The sequence below is a fragment of the Cololabis saira genome, chromosome 19 (genome assembly GCF_033807715.1).
Source record: "Cololabis saira isolate AMF1-May2022 chromosome 19, fColSai1.1, whole genome shotgun sequence".
Lineage (NCBI taxonomy): Eukaryota > Metazoa > Chordata > Actinopteri > Beloniformes > Belonidae > Cololabis > Cololabis saira.
This window is the reverse complement of record NC_084605.1, coordinates 11509162-11532296: the sequence shown is the minus strand read 5'-3', so window position 1 is coordinate 11532296 and position 23135 is coordinate 11509162. Positions and strand designations below refer to the sequence as shown.

At 39.1% G+C, this 23135-nt stretch overlaps 1 protein-coding gene across 1 annotated transcript in view; it reads left to right on the top strand.

Moving 5' to 3' along the window:
- Positions 1-21988, top strand: part of LOC133418933 (transient receptor potential cation channel subfamily M member 4-like) — a 42638-nt gene extending 20650 nt beyond the window's left edge. Inside the window, exons 11-28 of the mRNA XM_061707846.1 lie at positions 23-322; positions 1104-1205; positions 1316-1444; positions 3128-3257; positions 4652-4797; positions 5777-5889; positions 5985-6095; positions 7329-7378; positions 7474-7712; positions 7900-8015; positions 9876-10008; positions 11473-11647; positions 13045-13210; positions 13336-13517; positions 14441-14573; positions 14662-14734; positions 19739-19832; positions 19947-21988. Coding sequence (XP_061563830.1) covers positions 23-322; positions 1104-1205; positions 1316-1444; positions 3128-3257; positions 4652-4797; positions 5777-5889; positions 5985-6095; positions 7329-7378; positions 7474-7712; positions 7900-8015; positions 9876-10008; positions 11473-11647; positions 13045-13210; positions 13336-13517; positions 14441-14573; positions 14662-14734; positions 19739-19832; positions 19947-19981 — 2427 coding nt within the window. The 3' untranslated portion in view covers positions 19982-21988. The remainder of the gene's footprint in view (positions 1-22; positions 323-1103; positions 1206-1315; positions 1445-3127; positions 3258-4651; positions 4798-5776; positions 5890-5984; positions 6096-7328; positions 7379-7473; positions 7713-7899; positions 8016-9875; positions 10009-11472; positions 11648-13044; positions 13211-13335; positions 13518-14440; positions 14574-14661; positions 14735-19738; positions 19833-19946) is intronic.
- The last annotated feature ends 1147 nt before the right edge of the window (positions 21989-23135 follow it).

The window sequence follows — 23135 nt, the reverse complement described above, 5'->3', positions numbered from 1 at the left end:
AATCTTCCTCCCGATCACATAGTATGATGACCTGGAGGACTCCATGACGGATGCCCTGATCAATGACAAACCTCAGTTTGTGCGGCTTTTCACCGAGAACGGCTTGAACATCCTGGACTACCTGACTTACGACAGGCTGGAAAGCCTGTACCGCTCCGTGGCTGATGGGACGCTGCTATACCAGCTGCTGCAGCGCCACCTAGTGCTGCGGCTCGGATCTACAACCACCGCTCCCACGTCGGCCAGTGTCCCACAGTCGCCCACCAAGTTGATAGAGAGCAAGCAGAGTAATGAACCAGCACAACAGGTCACCCTTTTTGAGGTGAGGATTATTTTTTTTTTCTTACGCAAAATATTCTTGACCTCTTTTATGAGATGCAATGTTTGACACAACAACAGTTAGAACAAATGCAAAGGGAAGATGTATTTCTGTTTGAGGAGTAAAACTGTGGAACTCATTAGATAATGACCTTAAACTAGCAAATTCAATAAAAGCATACAAGATACTATTCAAAGCAAAGGTAATGGACACATATATAAAAACACAATAAGCAAACAAAGAAGAATGCACACATGCATGAGATAAAATGACAACTTACATCGGTTTTGCCGTTTTTTTTTACCATCTTTTCACTTTCTGTTTTCAGAGCTATCATTATTATTATTATTATCATCATATTATTGCTATTATTATTATCATCATCATCATTATTATTGTTGTTGTTGTTGTTGTTGTTGTTGTTGTTATTATTATTATTATTATTATTATTATTATTATTATTATTATTACTATTATTATTATTACTATTACTATTATTATTATTTTGTGTAGACTTATGATACTTCATTTGTTTTTTTTTTGTTTTTTTGTATACACTTTGTATACTTTGTATTCAGTTAAAAGGTGGGCAAGATAAGCTTTATGCTTCAAGCCCAGACCTTTTCGGTCAAATAATCACAATGTTCACCAGGGAAAAACCTGTGTTATCTTGTTTGTTGATTTTTGTTTGTGATTGACCGAAATAAATAAATATTAACTATTAACTAAGAGTGGAAATACAAATTCATGCCATGTGGATTTCACCGTTTGTGTTATTCCTTAGGTGTCAGGTGTCCTGGAGCTGCTGATAGGGGACGTGTGCCAACCATTCTACTATGAGGTTTTGGGATTACACAACATCTCGTCCAAAAGGAGAGCTCTTAAGGTAATTTTTGTTAATAAGCAGATACGACAGCAAAGCTGACAAAATCATCTTTTTTGAACAGTCAATCCTAAAGAATCTCGGCATTCTTCTTTTCACTGCATTAATCCCAGCGTGCCAGTAAGCTTCTGTGTGGAGAGTGCGTGTATCGGGACAGGCGCTGCGTCTACCCCTGGACCTCCCTCTTCATTTGGGCCGTCCTGCAGAACCGCAGCGAGATGGCCATCTTCTTCTGGGAGATGGTAATAACCGGCCTCAAAACAGGAATATGTGCTGCTCACACCTGCTAGAGGAGGCTTATCTATCATGGCTGAGGGGTGGGCTCACAGGATTCATCTAAGGCCGGGGTGTCAAATGCGGCCCGAGAGAGATTCTCATGCGGCCCGCGAGAAGTTTCCAACACAAAAAAACGAAATGTTAATTTACTAAAAAGGAAGGCATAAATAATTGTCATGAATCGCAGCATATCCGATAATATATTTCTTCTACAAATCCATCGTTATTCCACAAATAGAGCAGTTTTCGACATTTTTTTAGTTTTCTAGAATGCGTTTGCTGATTTTATTTCTTTGTAGCCAGTCGTTTATTTTTATTAACTGACTACTTTTATATATTTTCGCAGGAAAAATATCACTGCTAAAAAAGATGATAGAAGATATTTATTCGGAGAATTTCAGTTTTGAATACGAGGATAGTGACAAAGTAAAACAGTTAAAAATAAATACACTTAATTGTACTGGAAAAATCTCTAAATCACAAAGAAACACTCTCGGATGTAATAAGAAAGATTTTGCTTTTAATTAAATGTCCTATAAAAAAGCGAAATATAAAAAAAAACATACTTGTTTCTGTTTATCTTTGTAAAATGAACTAAACCGATATTGGATTAGATAACAATAGTGAAAAAAAAAAAATCGCACCGTTTTTGTTATTTTGAGCGTGCGGCCCGTGAGAAAAAAATTGGTCAAATCCGGCCCGCCAAGCAAAATGAGTTTGACACCCCTGATCTAAGGTGTTATGTAATGATCAGTAGGAAAATTTAGGGAGAAACAAGGAGAGTGATTCCACATATTTACTACATATGATCATTTTGAAGAAGTGAGGACTTTAGTAAATGGATAAGCTGAGTATACATGCTCAGATCAAGGAAAAATAGAATTGTATTGCTTTGTTTACTTATTTGTTTTGAAGGAATATTATGACTTTATTACAATTTAAATATTATTAATGGTACATAAAGCCTGAATTTGTTGCAAAACCATGTTTGGATGCAGCTGCTAAATTACAAAATTCTTGTTTTGAGATTGTGAAGAAGTTTCTCTCACAGTTCAAAAGGTGTCTTGACTATTTCAGATGAAATCTATAAATAAACCTGTGCAATATTAATGTTACAACTATGATGGTCACAACATCTCATCAACACAGGATTGCTGTCACCAGAAGGAACATTATAGTCTTATGTTGAGAGTTTCTTTGTCTTGAAGCTTACAAGAGGCGTTGATAGGTATTTGGACTATTTTGTCAGCCAAATCTGGGCTAGAGACGGTGTTCATCCTGGACGGGTCACCTAGCAGGGCTAGCATGAAGACAAAGGCCTACAGATAATTTAGAACCACCAACCTACCCAGCATGCATGTCTTTGGACTGTGGGAGGAAGCTGGTGAACCGAGAGAAATCTCACACAACCTGAAGGATATCATGCAAACTGTAAAACCTTCTGTTTTACATGATGCTGCAAGCATAGTAACTAAGTACAAGAACTTAGTTACTATACTCCACTGACCGTATGCAGCACTATAATTAGTTATTCACACTGATCAAAATGTTTGCCCTCAGTTTCAGTCTAAAATATGCAAAAGTGCCTAATGCAATGACCTGCCATTAATGACTGTGTAAGCCCGCACCTCTCCTGTGGTCCATCTTAGGCGGGTGAGTCTGTGCTGAGCGCTCTGAGTGGCTGTAAGTTGCTGAGGGAGCTGTCAAAGCTGGAGGTCGAGACGGAAACCAAACTCTCCATGAAAGAGTTGGCCCAGAGGTTTGAGAATCTGGCACACGGTAAGATCATGAACTCAGCTTCCCACCCCTGTTCAGATGAATATTAATCAAAAAAGAAAAAATCACTTATAATATTTAGGTTCTCAGTATTCACATTCCTAGCTTGATGGATGTTCATTTGTTCATTTGATGTAAAATAGCAGTGATGGATAATAGCGTCTGCTAAATGACAGTAGTAGTAGCCTAATAGTAGCAGTAGTAGATGTGATGACAGTTTCTATACAATTCTCAGGATGTGTATAGATGCTTTTTGTGCAAAAAACACTGTATTGATTTCTATTCCAATTTGCATGGATGCATATGGCTCTATTGTGTTGACAAGAAACACTGGCAATACTGTGCTAATGATAATGGGGACAGGCTTGTAATACCACTTTGTCCCAGTAGATGTGCACTTTCACAAAAAGTTATTTTGTGATGTGCTTCCCCCATGTGGTCAGATGATGTATTGCTATATAAAGTGGTTCTAAATGTGCATTTGAATTAGGGATGGGCGGTATGGACTAAAAAAATTATCACGATAATTTCTGGCATTTATCCCGATGACGATTAAAAAAAAATTTTCTTTCTTTCTTTCTTGCTCATTTCTTTCTTGCTCATTTCTTTCTTGCTCATTTCTTTCTTTCTTTCTTGCTCATTTCTTTCTTTCTTTCTTGCTCATTTCTTTCTTTCTTTCTTGCTCATTTCTTTCTTTCTTTCTTGCTCATTTCTTTCTTTCTTTCTTGCTCCTTTCTTTCTTTCTTTCTTTCTTGCTCCTTTCTTTCTTTCTTTCTTTCTTTCTTTCTTGCTCCTTTCTTTCTTTCTTTCTTTCTTTCTTTCTTTCTTTCTTTCTTTCTTTCTTTCTTTCTTTCTTTCTTTCTTTCTTTCTTTCTTTCTTTCTTTCTTTCTTTCTTTCTTTCTTTCTTTCTTTCTTTCTTTCTTTCTTTCTTTCTTTCTTTCTTTCTTTCTTTCTTTCTTTCTGTACGTACGTTGATTTAACACAGAACCATAAATCAGCTTTACACAAAAACGTCATCAACGGGAATTTATCGTTTTTACCGCGAGATGACAAATTCTTACCGTGGGAAATTTTTTTGACGGTATATCGTGAACGGTAAAATATCACCCATTCCTAATTTGAATCAAAGCATGAGATACATTTTCTGTAGTTTGCTTTAATTAGCTGTATATAGTTGCAGTGCTGGTGATAAGAGAGCAAAGATGATTTTTTTTAATAACCCATTACAAAAACATTCATTCTGTGAAATTCCTTTTAAAAAAATACGTAATTAAACACTTCAATTAGTCTTGCCCTTAGCACCTTACAACAAAATATTTGTTTGTATGTTTTAAAAGAGGAAGTAACCAAACTTTCAGCTATTTAACCAACTTGCGTATGCTTTGTTTCACCTCAGACATCTTCAGCTCTTGCTATCGCAGCAATGAGAACCGTTCCTTCACGCTGCTGATCAGGAAATCTGTGGTGTGGGGAGGCACCACCTGCCTGCAGATGGGCATGGGCGCTGACGCACGGCTTTTCTTTAGCCATGACGGTGTACAGGTTTGTCATTTGTTTTGCACATTTGTGACTGAATCAGAGAGCAGTGGAATTGTAAATTTCCGTGTCTAAAATTGACATATTCTGTTTTTTATTTTGTACGTCTGTGTTTAAAGTCTGTATTTGTTCGTCTGACATGCCTTCCGACTCTAAAATTTTGAGAAACATAACCTCGTGACTTAGTTTACAGCCAGTAAAATCTGAAAATGTGTGATTCATGAGCTCTTCAGATTTTAATTCTACATACATTACGTACATTCTTTTGTACCTTCTCCCTTCTCAATTCCATGAGGAAAAGGTAGCTGTTGTAGTGCTTGGATTTTTAGATTTAAACTCGTTGTCCTTTTTTTACTATGTGTATATATTGCTGCAAAATTAATTGCCCCATTGGGGACAAATAAAGTTATTGATTGATTGATTTCAGGACATTGTAACATCACAGATCCAGATCTGAGTAGATTTATTAAACTTTCCAAATTTGAAACCTAATTTATTCCTCTCCGTTGAATCAATGGCATCGACACGCAGAGCCTCTTCGTAAATACAAATGTCTTAAGTGTCCGCTGCTTTTTCTTCTTAATTTGTTTCAAGTCTGCTACAACAAGAGTTATGCAATGGCTGTAAAAATAATTGATTCTCAACATTTTTCAGCTCCAAATATATGTTATTTGCTCTGTTTTCTAAGTCTGAGCTACAAACAGGACCTAAACAAAAGGAAACTTGGCACTGCGAGCGACGGTGCAGCAGAAAAGAACATACATTGCCACCTAGCAGTTGGTGATAAAATTACAGAGACGCAAACAATAACGCAGAAGTATAAACGCCAGCGACGGCGTAGTGGGCGGTGTGGACCCTACAAGTCTTGGTAATCTAGAATAACCTGAATTTATCCAGGGGCACTCGGAGGGATGCCTACAAGCAACAAAACTCACCTGTATCTAACATAAACTAGTTGATTCTAGGGTTCTGTTCTCTGTTTCAGTCTCTGTTATCCCAGATCTGGTGGGGTGACATGAAGAGGAACACAGAAGTGTGGAAGCTCCTGCTCACCTTCTTCTGCCCACTCCTCTGCTACACCGACCTCATCCCCTTCAGGTAAGCTCTACGCAATTCAGACATTGGTTTAAACTGGGATTTATAACTTTCATTAATAATTGTTCTATATTTTATATCAAAACTATTCTTTCTAGGGAACAAGAAGACCACCAAGAGGAGGAGGAGGGGAAGCCTTATGAGGATGGGCCGGGTCGGAACGACAACTATGGGACCACCGTCTTTTCCTTCTCTGACATCAAGCACATGTAAATGCCCAATCCCAATACACCCCCTACTTTTCTTCACTAGCCCTACTTTCTTCCACTAGCCCTCCCTCACTACCACTACCCCTAAAATAGAAGGGACAGATTTTGGGGCACTTGAAATCTTCCCAGGGGCCTGTCCCAATACTCCCCTTACCCCTACTTTCAGCACCACCCCTAAAATAAGGAAGCCGAGAGCCAAAAGCTGTTTTAATTTCAGCTGTAGCGCTGTTAATATGCCACTTTATTAAGTTTTAATATTTTTTCAGGTGTAAAATTAACCGTTAAGATCCCCAACCTGGGCTCAGTTTATCCAAATAACGCCTGTTTAGAAATTTGATCTGATGTTTTTCGGCGATGATGAGACCGGGGCCCAGCAGCAGCAGCAGCAGCAGCCGGAGTAGAGACGTGATCGCCCTGCGCCGTCGTCCCGGGGGAGAAACCTGCAGCTCTGTGGAGAATTACTGCTGGCTGAAATAAATCATTTAGGAAGATAAATGTTGGTTTAATAGATGAAAGCTAACAGTTGTAGCTACGCCTGTTAAGAAATTTGCTCCGAAAATTTCGGGATTTCTGCCTGCTGGCTCCGGAGCTTATGGGTCCGGGTTAAATCGACGCAGAGCCTACGGCGTAGGGTACGGCGTAGGGTACGGCGTAGGGTACGGCGTAGGGTACGGCGTAGGGTACGGCGTAGGGTACGGCGTACGGCGCGCGTCGCCGCGTAACCTACCCCGTAGGCTCTGCGTTGGTGTAACGCGGAACCGTAAATCAGCCTTTATTCTGGCGAGGTTGCAACAACGGGAAAACGAGTGATTATGTACATTCACTGAGTGAATATTATGAAAGTAAAATATATATTTCTCGCTAGAAATGTAATCAAAACGCATTTTTATGCAGAAACTAACTCAAAATATTGATTTTGTTCACTAAAAAACAAGAAATGTCCGCCAGGTTTTTTTTTTTTATTCAGTCCGCAAATGACGACGAAAAGCATTCTGGGAAATTTTTCTGTCACTAGTTCAGCTAGTCAGCATCGGAAATCCCTACATCCGTAGGGACAAATTCATAGCAACTACACTACTTTTCTTCACTACCCCTAGGTGGAAAGAGGAATTGGGACACCACTACCCTATACATCACTGTTATCAGTTTGTCAGATATTTTAAAGATTATTTTTTGCAAGTTTAACAGAAAATATATATATCTTTTTAATTGTACTAATTCATCTTTCTTCAGTGAAGCCGAGACACAAGGAACGCTCTCTCCCAGGACCGCTTCCATCAGAGGTGAGTCCTGTTTAGTAAAAAACTAAATCAGTACTGGCGAAATGGATCAGTATCTCTGATCATCCACTAATCCATGTCCAATCACTTCACTCCAGGCTTAGGGCAGCCTCTCAAACCACCACGGCGTCCGTTCATAGTGTCACGCTGGCGGCAGTTCTGGTTTGCGCCCGTCACCTCATTTTTGGGCAACGTCCTGATGTACTTCCTGTTCCTCGTACTCTTCGCTTACGTGCTGTTGGTGGACTTCAAGCCACCTCCTCCCGCTGGTCCAGCCATCACAGAGTACGTGCTGTACTTCTGGGTTTTCACCATTGTGTGTGAGGAGATCAGAGAGGTGGGTGTAAAGAGACACATCTTACTTTTTTTTTTTAACTTTCTTAGTAAGAGGTACATCAGGTAGAATGCACATAACTTAAAAGTGTTTATATGAAATCAGTTTGTATTTGGATGCTTCTCATCTTCTGTTTTTTTTAACATTGTTTTTAATTTGTGAAGTTGATTTTTGAATTTTCCTCTCAAAGACATTCTTTTTAGGGTCGACGACCTGGCGTCAGAGGCTCAGAGTCTACATTCAGGACGTGTGGAATAAATGTGACCTCACGGCCATAATACTATTCATCATAGGACTGGTCTGCAGGTACTACAACCAGTTACCTCCCATGATAATATGCAGTAATGCCCTCCCAAGTTGTATCTGAACAAGCAAATACTTGACGCTGGAGGCCTTTGTACGATGGAGTATTAGGGCCAAACTAAGACAAAAAAAAAAAAGGAAATTACGAGAATAAAGTCATAATATAATGAGAATAACGTCGTAATTTACGAGAATAAAGTCGTAATATTACGAGAATAAAGTCATAATTTATGAGAATAAAGTCGTAATATTACGAGAATAAAGTCGTAACATTACGAGAATAAAGTCGTAACATTACGAGAATAAAGTCATAATATAATCAGAATAAAGTCGTAAAATTACGAGAATAAAGTCATAATGTTGCGAGAATAAAGTCGTAACATTACGAGAATAACGTCGTAATTTACGAGAATAAAGTCGTAATATTACGAGAATAAAGTCGTAATATTACGAGAATAAAGTCATAATTTATGAGAATAAAGTCGTAATATTACGAGAATAAAGTCGTAACATTACGAGAATAAAGTCGTAATATTACGAGAATAAAGTCATAATTTATGAGAATAAAGTCGTAATATTACAAGAATAAAGTGTTATTTTATGAGAACTCTAACAGGAAGAGTGTGTTAAAATGTTGAATATTGAGCATCTTGTGAAGTTATATTTATATATTTATAATATATTTAAAATTACGACTTTATTCTCGTAATATTACGACTTTATTCTCAAAATATTACGACTTTATTCTTGTAATTTTACGACTTTATTTTCGTAATTTCCTTTTCTTTTTTCTTAGTTTGACCCTAATACTCCGTCGTACATTTGATCTACTATCAAACAAATAAGACACAAAAGTGACACCATGTGGTCATTTTTAGAACTTCTTTTAATAAAAAACTATATCAGTTGTGTTTGAAAAGTACAAACACTGTCAAATCTACAGGATTTGAATCACTGGCTTCAGGTAAAGTGCCAGAGATTAAAACCTCCAGTGGGAGTGGGAGGAGAAAGCTGTTTTATTTAAACCTCTAGGACGTGGTGCTCTGTTTGCTTTCCAGGCTTGTTGTTGGAAAACCTCTTCAAAGCCTTTAGAAAAGAAACTTGGATTCCTACAAGTATGGAAATGAATTAAAAGTACAGTTCTGAGTTATTCAAAGGTTTGCATGCAAACGGAGGATGTTTTGTTTGTTTATGCAGAACCTTGGCGATACCAAGACCCTCCTCATTTTTCACTTGGCAGCCTAACAAATTTCAAGTAGCCGCTAAGATTAATGGACGCATGGCTGCCACAATTTACCTTTGCTAATTTAAGGGTGCCAATAGTTTGTTCACAAATGTTTATAGTCTTATAGTTTAATGTGTCTTTGTTTTTGGGAGGAGGAGCGGGGCGATGATTGACAGGAAAGGGGGAAAAGGACGCGTTTTTCACAGGCAAAAAACACCGTCATAAAAAAAGCCAGGCATGGAGTACTGGAGTGAAGTTTTTCTTGTTACACCCTTTTAGACACATTTGAGGGATATTGGCCAAGACTTTTAATAGTGTTAAAAGCATGTTAAAAATGATGTCACAATACCTTTAAAACACCTTAATCAACAAATCCAACCTGTAGACTTTGGGGAGATCGGGGGGAGTTACTGACTGATGGGGAATCTGGGAAGAACAGTACCGGTACGCGCCGCACACAGTAAATAATTTCCGGTACGCTGATGGGTAAAATTTAGAAGTGCCGGTACTGCGTACCACTCCGTACCGGCCCACTTAAAGCACTGCTTGAAACACAGCGACACCGGTGATCATATACAAAAAAAACATGGTTATCTTTCCTGGTGCGCTGGATCTGTAACTGCTGATCTGTGTTTAAGGATGTTCGACTGGTCCTATGGATTTGGCCGGGACGTCCTGTGTGTGGACTACATGGTCTTCACTCTGCGGCTCATTCACATATTTGCCATTCACAAACAGCTGGGACCAAAAATCATCATCGTAGGAAAGATGGTGAGAAATGTCTCCACACGCTGAGATTATACTGGAGAGAATTTGTTTTGTTAAAAACATTAAGGAGCGCTTCATTGAAAAGGGAAAAAAAAAGAGAAAGAAAACCCACACGTGAATCAAAACTGTATTTTTTTTTTTTTTTAATGAATGTCGCATGTCGAATGTTGCGTAGTCAAAATAAATTGGCAGCTGTTCTCACCGTCCAAAAATAAAATAGTTAGGAGCTCTTTGGTTCCCTGCTCAGATTTCATTTCGAGTGATTGGTGTTTGTAGGTCAGCCGATCTTTTGTTTCAGGTTTCAAAGCCCTCTTTTCTTTATAAGATTCAAAAGATCATGTAACATTGATTGTAAAGCTTTTTCTTCAGTTTCCTCTGCTCTTAGAGAAGTGCTTGTATATTCCCAACAATGGAGAGATTACAGCCATGAATGGTGGATTTCTGCATTTTTCTCCTCCGTCTCTGCGAACGAGACAAAAGCTCTCTCTCTCTTATTTATTTATTTATATATATATACCGTATTTTCTGGACTATAAGCCGCTACTTTTTTCATAGGTTTTGAACCGTGCAGCTTATACAAAGGAGCAGCTATTCTGTGGATTTTTCTTCCACCGCTAGGGGCGCTCTAACTGGAATTAGAATCAAAACTAAGACAAAATAAATGCAAAGAAGAATACGCTACTTCTTCTTTAGCAGATAGAAGTAGGTAGAAGTAGATTTCAAACAGATAAATAGATAAATAAATAGCGGTTATTTTCTCTTGGTTCTGTCCCGTTTTAATCAGCAAAGTTGCTGCCGTGTTAAAAGACACTGTTAGGAAAGGATCTATTTAGGTACAAACATGTACATCATTTACAGTTCAAAATGGTTCTGTACATGTAGTAAATATCTAATCTAACAACATAAGTATCTGCGGCTTGCATATCTTTTTTTTTTTTAAATAGAGCGGATGCGGCTTATACACAGGTGCGGCTTGTATATCTTTTTTTTATAATTTTTTAAAAAATAGAGCAGATGCGGCTTATATAAAGGTGCGGCTTATAGTCCAGAAAATACGGTATATATATATATATATATATATATATATATATATATAAAATTGTGAAAATTGACTGATGTAAATCGAAGAATGCTTTGTAGATTTTGTGCAGCTCATTAAGAGCATAATGCTTGTTTTTGTCCTGTTCAGTTTCATTGGTTTGGTTTGTAAGATAATTTAGTTGATTCACAATTATGAAGCAATGTCTGATTTTCAAAACTACAGTTTACAATTACTGTTGTCGATTTCAAGTTATTTCAGTGAGTATTGTGGATCTTTCTGGTCTGAAGCGTACCTACACATGTATGTACGTGTGTAAAAGCACCACAACCCCCTGTACTCGTCATACTGTCACTACATTGGTCTCGACCAACAGCACTTGATGTTTACCCTTTAATAGCAGTGAGATAATGGTTTCTCCTCCTCAGATGAAGGATGTTTTCTTCTTCCTCTTCTTCCTGGGGGTGTGGCTCATGGCATACGGAGTAGCCAACCAGGCTTTGATTTACTCCTACGACCCAAGCCTCAATCGCATCTTCCGCAGAGTTTTCTACCGACCGTATTTGCACATCTTCGGACAGATTCCTGTCGAAGAAATGGATGGTATGAGGGTTTATTTTTACTTTCTGTTCCCCTGACCAACACTTTAAAGATTACCACAGCAATTGTAACTGTTACTATAACATGGACATGACTAGGAATGGGCGATATTTTACCGTTCACGATATACCGTCAAAAAAATTCCCCACGGTAAGAATTTGTCATCTCGCGATAAATTCCTGTTGATGACGTTTTTGTGTAAAGTCGGATTTATGGGGAAGGAAGGAAGGAAGGAAGGAAGGAAGGAAGGAAGGAAGGAAGGAAGGAAGGAAGGAAGGAAGGAAGGAAGGAAGGAAGGAAGGAAGGAAGGAAGGAAGGAAGGAAGGAAGGAAGGAAGGAAGGAAGGAAGGAAGGAAGGAAGGAAGGAAGGAAGGAAGGAAGGAAGGAAGGAAGGAAGGAAGGAAGGAAGGAAGGAAGGAAGGAAGGAAGGAAGGAAGGAAGGAAGGAAGGAAGGAAGGAAGGAAGGAAGGAAGGAAGGAAGGAAGGAAGGAAGGAAGGAAGGAAGGAAGGAAGGAAGGAAGGAAGGAAGGAAGGAAGGAAGGAAGGAAGGAAGGAAGGAAGGAAGGAAGGAAGGAAGGAAGGAAGGAAGGAAGGAAGGAAGGAAGGAAGGAAGGAAGGAAGGAAGGAAGGAAGGAAGGAAGGAAGGAAGGAAGGAAGGAAGGAAGGAAGGAAGGAAGGAAGGAAGGAAGGAAGGAAGGAAGGAAGGAAGGAAGGAAGGAAGGAAGGAAGGAAGGAAGGAAGGAAGGAAGGAAGGAAGGAAGGAAGGAAGGAAGGAAGGAAGGAAGGAAGGAAGGAAGGAAGGAAGGAAGGAAGGAAGGAAGGAAGGAAGGAAGGAAGGAAGGAAGGAAGGAAGGAAGGAAGGAAGGAAGGAAGGAAGGAAGGAAGGAAGGAAGGAAGGAAGGAAGGAAGGAAGGAAGGAAGGAAGGAAGGAAGGAAGGAAGGAAGGAAGGAAGGAAGGAAGGAAGGAAGGAAGGAAGGAAGGAAGGAAGGAAGGAAGGAAGGAAGGAAGGAAGGAAGGAAGGAAGGAAGGAAGGAAGGAAGGAAGGAAGGAAGGAAGGAAGGAAGGAAGGAAGGAAGGAAGGAAGGAAGGAAGGAAGGAAGGAAGGAAGGAAGGAAGGAAGGAAGGAAGGAAGGAAGGAAGGAAGGAAGGAAGGAAGGAAGGAAGGAAGGATTCCCGTTGATGACGTTTAGTAGTATTTAGTATCTTTTAGAGCAGTGTTTTGGGGGCTCCAAAGACTGAATGTGGAGATAGATTTATAGTTACAAAGGTGGAGTTGAATTGGTATTTTTTTTTATCGGGATAAATTCCAGAAATGATCGTGATACATTTTTTAGTCCATACCGCCCATCCCTAGACATGACATTATCTCTCTCTCTGGTGTTGTCTTTCCTTACTCCAGTGGGGAAGGAGTGGGACATGCCCTGCACAGACAACGTGACCCTGATCGACGGCGGTGCGGAGCCGTGCCGTACTCTGTACAGTAACTGGCTGGTGGTAATTCTTCTGGTCGTTTATCTCCTGGTCACCAACATCCTGCTGATCAACCTGCTCATTGCCATGTTTAGGTAAACAAAGGGAACAACATCCACCAGTCTACCTCTACCGCAGCTGCACTGACATGCTGAATTCCAGATATGCATCTGAATTTATTCAGACTCCTTTTCACTGTGATCTTCATGTTTCCTGGCAGCTACACGTTTTCTGAAGTGCAGGCAAATAGTGACATCTACTGGAAGTTCCAGCGCTACAACCTCATTGTCCAGTACCACTCACGGCCGTCCCTCGCGCCTCCTTTCATCATCCTCTCTCACATCAATCTCTTCATCAAGAGGAACATCCGCAAAGTGCCCTCGGTCAAGATCCACCACTTTGGTTAGTGTTTGGACTGAAAACCTGGATCAAATGTATGCGGTAAAGCTACATGATGTGATTACTGTGATGGCTGCCTAATGTTCAGAGGTGTCAAAAGTATTCACATTCATTACTCAGGTAGAAGTATAGATACTAGAGTTTAAAAATACTCCTGTAGAAGTTGAAGTATCAACTCAAGTTTTTCACTCAAGTAAAAGTATAAAAGTACTGGTTTCAAAACTACTTAAAGTATAAAAGTAAAAGTAATGTAAGGGGGAAAAAAGCCATTAAGGACAAAAGCCATTGAAAATGAATGCATCTTAGTATAATGCAAATATATTAAAGAACCATATATGTGTACTATTGAGCATTAACATGTGTTTCAGAGAGCAGCAGATATGATGACTAGTTGCCTATAAGTATTGTAATGGTGCAAAAAGTCAAACTTCAGAGGCATGTTATCATTTATCCTAACCTTTATTGGAATGTACATCCAAGTTTAGTTGCAGGAATCTGAGGGAACGGATGTAAGAACAAAACTGGACAAGAACATCTGAAACAACCACAACCAAATTCACTCTATCTGGATGGAGCAATTTAACTGGATAGTTTTTTTTTAAAGGCCGAAATGAAATAGAGTAACGAGGCTGTTTTTAAAATGTAAGGAATAAAAAGTACAGATAATTACGTGAAAATGTAAGGAGTAAAAGTAAAAAGTCGTCTGAAAAATAATTACTCCAGTGAAGTATAGATAACCAAAATTTCTACTTAAGTAAGGTAACAAAGTATTTGTACTTCGTTACTTGACACCTCTGCTAATGTTTACCATCATGTTGTCCTCAGTTTGACTCTTGTGGTTCCTGAATTGTATTTATATTTGTTGTTTTTAGTAAACACTCACTAAGTGGACATTGAATCTGAAAAGATTGAATTTTTCCTTCTAGTGTTGCAGCTTAGAGGAAAAGCAGCAAACAGGTTGACAACGTGGGAAACCATTCGGAAGGAGGACTTCCTGACGGCTCAAAGCAAGATCCAGAAAAGCAGTGACTCAGAGAGACTTAAACGGATATCCGTCAAGTGAGCGTGCTTTCCAGTACCGCAGCACAAAGGGACATTTATTCTTCTGGCTCTATCACAAAGACATGACTAACTTTTCTATTTATAGAGTGGATGGAGTCGTGAAACATCTGACCGAAAGCAGAGATTTTGACCACAGATTAAGAGCTCTGGAGACTGAGGTAGGTGTTTAAAACCTTTTTCTTTTTTAATTAATGAATTAATTTTTCCAAAGAAAGTAGCTGAACTTACACAGCTGGTGCAACACCTGCTCTTCTTTTACTGAATCATAACAAATCTTTCCTACCCCACGAAGTTTTCCTACTATCAAATCAAATCAAACTTTATTTATATAGCACTTTTCATACAAATAATGAAACACAAAGTGCTTAACAAAAAAAAAACAAGAAAAACAAATAAACATAAAACTTATTAATGCGCCCCCCCCCCCCCCTCCCCCGCAGACAAAAGCACACTACTATTCACCTAAATTACACACACAGACACACACGCAGACACATGGTGCAGACATGGCTAGGCACAGAGGATCCAGGTGACGAAACGGTAACAGGGAGCCGTCCACGCCAGGAGGTCCCATAGCCCGCAGCTACAAGGGGGGGGGCCCACAGAGACCATCCCGGCCCGGACGGATAGAGGAGTCCACATCACAGCGGTGAAGCCGTGGTGCAGAGCTCCACAACCATCCAGGCCAGAACCACCCCCAGGACGACCCCCCTGCAGGCCAGAGTCACTCCCAGCATGGAGGCTCCCCATGAGGAAACACTGGAGATAAAAGCTACAAGAAAGCAGGATAAGATACATTAAAGGAGTTTATAAAAAACATAAAAACATAAAACATACAAACATAAAATCCTAAAAGTATGTCTAGAAAGTAAGACATTAAAAACTAAAATAATAAGACAGTAAAATGTATAAAATAGACCATAAATAACAACTAAAATATTTAGATAAAACATTGAGATTAAACAAAAATAAAATATAAAATAAAATACGATAAGAGAGGATAAACTAAATATAAAACAGAGCAGTAAGATTGAATACAAATAAGGGTGAGCATAAGAAATTTAAAAGAGTTAAATGAGTCCGTTAAAAGCCTGATTAAAGAGATGGGTCTTGAGCCTCTTTTTAAAAACATCAACAGTCTCTGCGGCCCTGAGCTTCTCCGGGAGGCTGTTCCACAATCGGGGACCATAAAAACTGAATGCCGCCTCCCCGTGTGTCCTGGTTCTAACTTTTGGTATGGTTAAAAGGCCAGCACCGGAGGACCTCAGGGTCCGCGAGGGTCGATAGGGTAAAAGTAGTGCAGACAAATAAGAAGGCCCAAGACCATTAAGACACTTAAAAACTAGTAAAAGAACCTTAAAATCGATCCTGAAGCGCACGGGGAGCCAATGCAGCGATTTTAAAACAGGTGTAATGTGCTCCCGCCCTCTGGTCCTCGTCAGCACGTGTGCGGCTGAATTCTGTAATAATTGTAGGTTGTACATGTTCTTTTTAGGAAGACCAGAGAGCAGGGCGTTACAATAATCTAAACGACATGAGATAAAAGCATGCATTAGCACCTCCGTGACAAACGCATAATCAAAATTTAAAAACCAGCTGCATAGTATAATTTGACCACAAGGAGGCGCAGTGATCATAGAAGCTCTGATTGATGGTAGTTTTTGGATAATGCCATGTAAATTATTCATAAAGCACAAATTTATACTAACATTGATCAAAGTGCTTTATATAAACATAAAACACATCATAACCAGAAGGTAAAAAAAAACTAAATTAGATGCAATTAACAAGATGAGAAAATTAAGCAGTGCTGCCTTTTATTTTGGTAAGGTTCAAGAAAAATGTTACTCTTAAAAGAAAGGGGAAAAAAAAGACAAGAAAGAAATATCCACCTCATCTTTCTGAAATACTCAGTCTGCTATTAGATCTGGGCAGTAAAGAAAAAATAATGTTATAGCATACAGGACATTAGACAAAATGGTTAAATATGCTTTCTGAGAGCAGGCTCAACACGTTCAATCTGCCCTTCAAGTATAACGGCAAATAAGACTATGTGGTTTTGAAAAAAAAAATGAAAATAATTGATAAATTCACTGTAAAAAGTCTTTGTTTCTCCTGATTGTTACACATATTTCTATGGGAACGTGAGGAACTTCTACCTTTTGTCAGTGTGAGATTCTCTTCCTGCAATATCTCAGCATTTCCTCTGGAGCAGCAGTGTTTCACAACGCTGGTCATGTTTTTATGTTTCCCTGCTTCAGCTCACCGGGATAGAAGTAGCTGTCATCAACAGAGTTGTGTACACCTTGATGACAAACTAGTGACGAGTGTTAATTTGAATCAAGCGTGTTGAAGCATGTTAACATCTAAAACATACAGGGTGGCGTATCCCAAGGACCAGGGTTGGATAACACTGCTCTGCAGGATTTAAAACAGGTTTCTCTAATTCCAGTTAATGTGATTTGCATAGTTTGTGAACAAAGGAGCTGGAATTGTCACAATTTTCCATTGAATGTTCTTATATTCAAATGAAGGCGCGTGGTTTTAAATGCGGGTGTGGCCAGTCGTGAACTTCAGCAGATCCTCATGAGGGACAGGAAAGCAGGAAGAAAACAGAAAACCGATTAAAAACATCAACGAAGAGGAAGAACAAAACTTAGCAAGATTCGGGGCGGACTTGGAGGTTGAGTAGATGTTTTAGATCGGAATACTGTAAAATATCTGTGACTAAAAGCAGCTTATACTTATTGAGAGAGGCTACCAGCCACCTTGATGGAATGGCAGCTTGTCCCCACCTGCACCAGACTCACCGAGCCCCAGAATCCCTTTCCACAACCACTGTTCCCAACTCTGTTTATCCTGACTGCAGGCCAATGCAGCGCCATTGAATCACTTTTAGAATTATTAAATTAATTCTTCAGGATCAACCAGCAGCTTCGCGGATGCGTGATTCATTTGCGGTCTAGATGCGGAGCCGTGGTGAAGATGTCCTGCTCTGGCTGAGCTGGGAGCGGCTGCTGCATGAAGACTTGCTGCTGCATGAAGACTTGCTGCCTAAGAGTGCCTTGGGACGGGGAGGACGCCACGGCAGGACCCGCTGCTGTGAAGAATAATGCATGCTTTCACGTTGGCATCTCCTAAAGTCATCAATAATACCCAAAAAACGTTGCACCGCATCTAGACCGCAACAATGAGTTGCTGGGTTTGACCCTAAAATTACCAACCAAGTAAAGCTAGTAGTCGCCTCGCCTTCTCAGTTGCTGGCGCCGGTTGCTCAGTTATCGGTGCAGGCCTATCAGTAATCTGATCAATAGCCGGGTTTGGATTGGATATAGCCTCCCACGACAAGGATATGGACTACCGCCGGTTCCGCAATAATCTTAATTTTGCAGGCATGCCCATTTCAAGTGTTGCCATTCATCGCCGCCCTCATACTTCCATGCATCTTTTACGTTGCCTTGGTTGTTAAGTCAGTTCATCCACTAGTGGGCAGTGCCAATTCAGGAACATCAAATGTCTTGGTTATGCTCCATTCACAGTGCAGAAAGACTGCATTTAATCTTTGCAAGTAATCAGGGACTTTTGTTAGTTGACTTTCCAAGAAAATCTGGCTGTGTTATTCCATCTGGGATCATTTTCTGTAAGGTGGTGTTTTTTGTGAGTTCCTCTTATGTCATATATTCTACTTCTAGAGTCTAGCAAGTAATGAAAAGGTGCATAAGGTTTCTATAAATGTTTGCCTAGTTTCTCTTCAAAAGCTCCCGCAACGGTTGCAGTTGCTGTTGTCATCGTCGTCTTATTCTTCTTTGGTTTTTTCTTTTTGCTGGCTGCATGTGAGCTATACTCAACACTGTCCCCACGGTTTCCGGTGGCAAGCGACGGATCCGCAAGGTCCCTGAAAACGGACCAAATCACACGCGTAAATGATGGAGAATAAAGGGCCCATGCGCCTCCGGATCCGTCTTCTGCATCGAGCATGAATGAGCCCTAATGCAGGGATGTGTTTAGACACAAGTTACAGAAAATTCTTGTCGGAGACGTGCAGCATATTCTAGGCCAGGGGTCGGCAACCCAAAATGTTGAAAGAGCCATATTGGACCAAAAACACAAAAAAAATATGTCTGGAGCCGCAAAAAATGAAAAGTCTTGTAGCCTTAGAATGAAGGCAACACATGCTGCATGTTTCTATATTAGTAAGAACTGGGGGGAGATTTTTCCTTTCATTATGCACTTCGAGAAAAAAATCGAAATGTCGAGAAAAAAGTCGACATGTTGAGAAAAATGTCGAAATTCTCGAGGAAAAAGTCAAAATGTCGAGAAAAAAGTTGAAATGTCGAGAAAAAAGTCGAAAAGTCAAGATTAATGTTGAAGTACAATCTTGAGAAAAAAGTTGAAATGTCGAGAAAAAAGTCGAAATGTCGAAGAAATAGTCAAAATTTCGTGAAAAAAGTCGATGTTGAGAAAAAAGTCGAAATGTCGAGAAAAATGTCAAAACTTCGAGAAAAAAGTCGAAATGTCGAGAAAAATGTCGAAATTCTCGAGGAAAAAGTCAAAATGTCGAGAAAAAAGTTGAAATGTCGAGGAAATAGTCAAAATTTCGTGATAAAAGTCGAGATGTTGAGAAAAAAGTCGAAATGTCAAGAAAAAAGTCAAAACTTCGAGAAAAAAGTCGAAATGTCGAAATTAATGTTGAAGTACAATCTCGAGAAAAAAGTTGAAATGTCGAGAAAAAAGTCAGAGATTAAAAAGGAAAGGAAAAAGAGAAAAAAGGAAAAAAAAAAGCTCAAACATTTTTGAAAAAGCTCCAGGAGCCACTAGGGCGGCGCTAAAGAGTCTCATGCGGCTCTAGAGCCGCGGGTTGCCGACCCCTGTTCTAGGCCCTATAAAAGGACCCTGGACCCTTGCTAATGGAAATGCATCCCTATTGGTGTGGTATTGTCAGTGGCTCTGTCTGCAGATCTGATTGTGGTATTGCTACATACAGCAACTTGAACTTTTGAGAGCCGATCAGGCTGAAAAGTGATTTTGAAATAACAGTAGAATAATTTACTTTAACAGGCCTTAGCATGTGCATATTAAAGAAAGAAAATAAAAAGACTATTCAACAAAGAATATTCTGAGCTCCTTTCTAACAAGCCACTTCCATCTCCTCTTCTTCTCAGATGGAGTACTGCTCAAATGCCCTCAGCTGGATCGTGGATACTTTAGCTCAAGGCAGCACATTTAAACCTCCTCGGCCCCCACCCACATCAAGAGGTAATTCCCTGCAGGGCCAAAAGAGAGAACATGAGTGTTTTCTTTCATTTAAAAGCACTTTGTTTACCTTGGATGATGGATCCTAACCAACCATTTGTATCTTTTTCCACACAGATGCCTTCCCCTCTTCTTCTTCCAGTTCAACTTGATGCCTCTTTTTGATACTTTCCCCTCCGGTTAAGATCAAGGAAAAGATCAAAGTTGGTTACGATCACTCTTGGCAGCTTTTTCAACAAAAGCAAACCAGTCAAACTGGTTGCTGGCCTTGGTTATCACTGGATTTGACTCATAGTTTCTAACAACAAAAATATATTGTGACAGTAATAAGGAAATGATGTCTTATTTAAAAGGGGATATATTGTGTTTTAGAGCCTATATTTTTATGTTGGAATATTTATCAACTCAAGATATCCTCCAAAACAGAACGTGTTCACAGAAGCTGGATAATGCACAAACAAAGTGAACAGGGGGTTGTGACCACCTCCATCTGAAAACAGTCAGACTGAATTCTTGAGTTGATTCGGGGAGCCTGCGGTGACCAAGGTGGTTGATTTATCCAGCTTCCTCTCTTCCATCTCCACCCAGCTTCACATCTCATCGTGCCTGCTGTACCTCTGAATCGACGAGCACAAACACAGATTTAGAAAGAGGCACGTCTCACAGACGAGGGAGCGGAGTAGAGACGCCAACTCCATCGCCTGCTGAACCCGCTGCTTCCGAATGAGCAGAGGAATTCGGTTTAAAGGGTTGTTTCTGTACTGTATTGCTGCTGCACATATAGTTTGCTGCAGTGTTTTTCTTTTTGGTTTTAATCAAAACAGGTCAGATTTTTTTCTCAAAATGTCAGGAAATGTCACTTTTCGGAAGAAGGGTAAAATATGCAATGTATTTTATAAGCTATCTATATTTTTTTATGCCGTGTGTCATAAAATACTAAGAGCTGTAGTTTTAAAGTCATTCTCAAACTTGATTTATTTTTCTTATTTTTTTCTTATTTTGGGATGTACAGATGATGTATATTGTTTATATGGGGTACATTAAAGGCACCCTTGGGGGTTAAAAGTCTCAAGTGGTTTTCTAACTATCTATAAGACAGAGATCAATATGTATGCATCAATGGTTGCTATTCCGCAAAGTTAAAAATATCAGTTGGGGTTCCACAGGGCTCGATACTTGGTCCTTTATTGTTTTTGATTTACTGTATATTAATGATTTAACCATGAACTGTAATAAGTTTATTCCTATTTTATTTGCAGATGATACTAATCTCGTTGCCTCACACAGGGATTTAAATACCCTTGTCAATCATGTAAACAATGAATTATTGGATGTTTTCAAATGGTTTCAACTGAACAAGCTTACTCTTAATATTAAAAAATGCAACTTCATGATTTTTAGTAACAAAAACAAAACATTTCCCAAAGAAAAACCTAGAATTATAATCAATGGCTCTAAAATTTGCCAGGTTACTCGTACTAAATTCTTGGGTGTCATTATCGATGATCATTTAAATTGGAAACAACATATTGATACTGTATGCATGAAATCTATGAAGATGCTTGGTATTTTGAGAAAAGTTTGTCCTTTTTCTTCTTCCTTCCTCTCATTTAACTCTCTATTATAGCTTAATCTTCCCTCATCTTAATTACTGCAACATTGTTTGGGCTTCGGCACATTCAACATATATTAATAAATTACTGATAATTCAAAAAAGGTTTCTCAGAATGATATCACATGCAAACAGATATGAGCCGTCTGCTCCCCTTTTCATTAAATATTCATTATTATCCGTCAATAAAATTAACATTTTTCAAACATGTTTATTTATGTTCAAATTTAAAAATGATATACAAGATCTTCCTTCTTCTTTTCATAATTTCTTTTGTGTTAATTCCGATATTCATTCTTATGCAACAAGGCACAAAGATCATTTTAATTTACGGTTTTGTAGAACATGTAAACATCAATCTTTCATCACTTTCAGAGGCCCCCACTTGTGGAATTCACTCAATAAATCTCTTAAATCATCACCATCCTTGCCAATATTCAGAAAACATTTAAAGAACTTTCTTATTGTTTCATCTTTGTAGTGTTTATTATTTTGTTTTTTTACTCCCCCTTGTGTAGCTTTTGTTTTGTTTTTTATTCATATATGGAAAGGATTCTATATAAGCCACCAGGCTTCTTCCTTTCCTTGCATGTTATTTCAATGTTTTTACATTTATTGTTCAATTTGTCTTATATTGCTAAATAAAAAAACTAAACTAAACTAAATACATTATTAGATTATGAGGAGTGTCAACTTTTGGTTGGGAACAAAGATTTAAATTGAAGCAGTTCTGAGTTGCGACAGAATATGTTTGCGCAGTAAAAATGGCACTTTATAGTAGCCCAGATAATAATTGACTTTTATCAAAATAAATTGCTATTTTTAGCCTCTGGCAAGACTTTAATGTCACTCTACTTAAGTCATAGTGTGCATCGTGTCTCAACAGGCAAAATTAGGTAATTAACTTTGTAAGTGCACAGACGGCATATAAAAAGGACTTTGTTTACAACCATCTTGTTCTACCTCTGTAGAACTGGATTACTGAATGCTGAGTAAGCTGCTGTCAACATGCAAGAGTGGGAGATCTACTGTATGACCCTAAGATCAGTACTAACATATTTATGGACCCTCATCTTTTTTTGTAACCTTTTTACTGATAGATTGGGTGACGTTTGGTATTTTACTTGTACAGACTTGAAACAAGACTGTCTGGACCAGAAGGAGATTCCTGTACAAACATTCCTTTTTATGCACTTTCTGTACACTTACAAAGTATAAATGTCCTCTCGTTGTCTCTGTGGACCCTACCGCCCTATCACAAACTGGAGGGAAGTTTTTTAATCTTGGTGGAGCCTTAAAATCTCAATTTATTTTCATGTAAGCTGATCGCTCCAAGTGAAGATAGTAACTCTGTAAACATTTCTAAATGTATATTGTTCTCACTCAAACTGCTTTATTTACACCCCTTGCCATCTAATAACAGACCTGGGGCCTGTACTACAAAGCGGGATTTGGGGTTAGCGAGGTAACTTCAGGTTTAACCCTGGGTTTTCAGGACTACGACGGTGGTTCACTTCTTGCCGGGGTACATCGCCATGGTAACTTATGCTGAACAGCTAACCTGCTCCGGAGCAGGTTATGTTCGAGATACAGATCGCCGGGTGTAAAAGCACCGCCCACTGACCAAAAAAAAAAGAGTGGGCTGACTTTCAACAAAAATTGAATTAGTCAAGAAACTAAGCAATTCCTTTCAT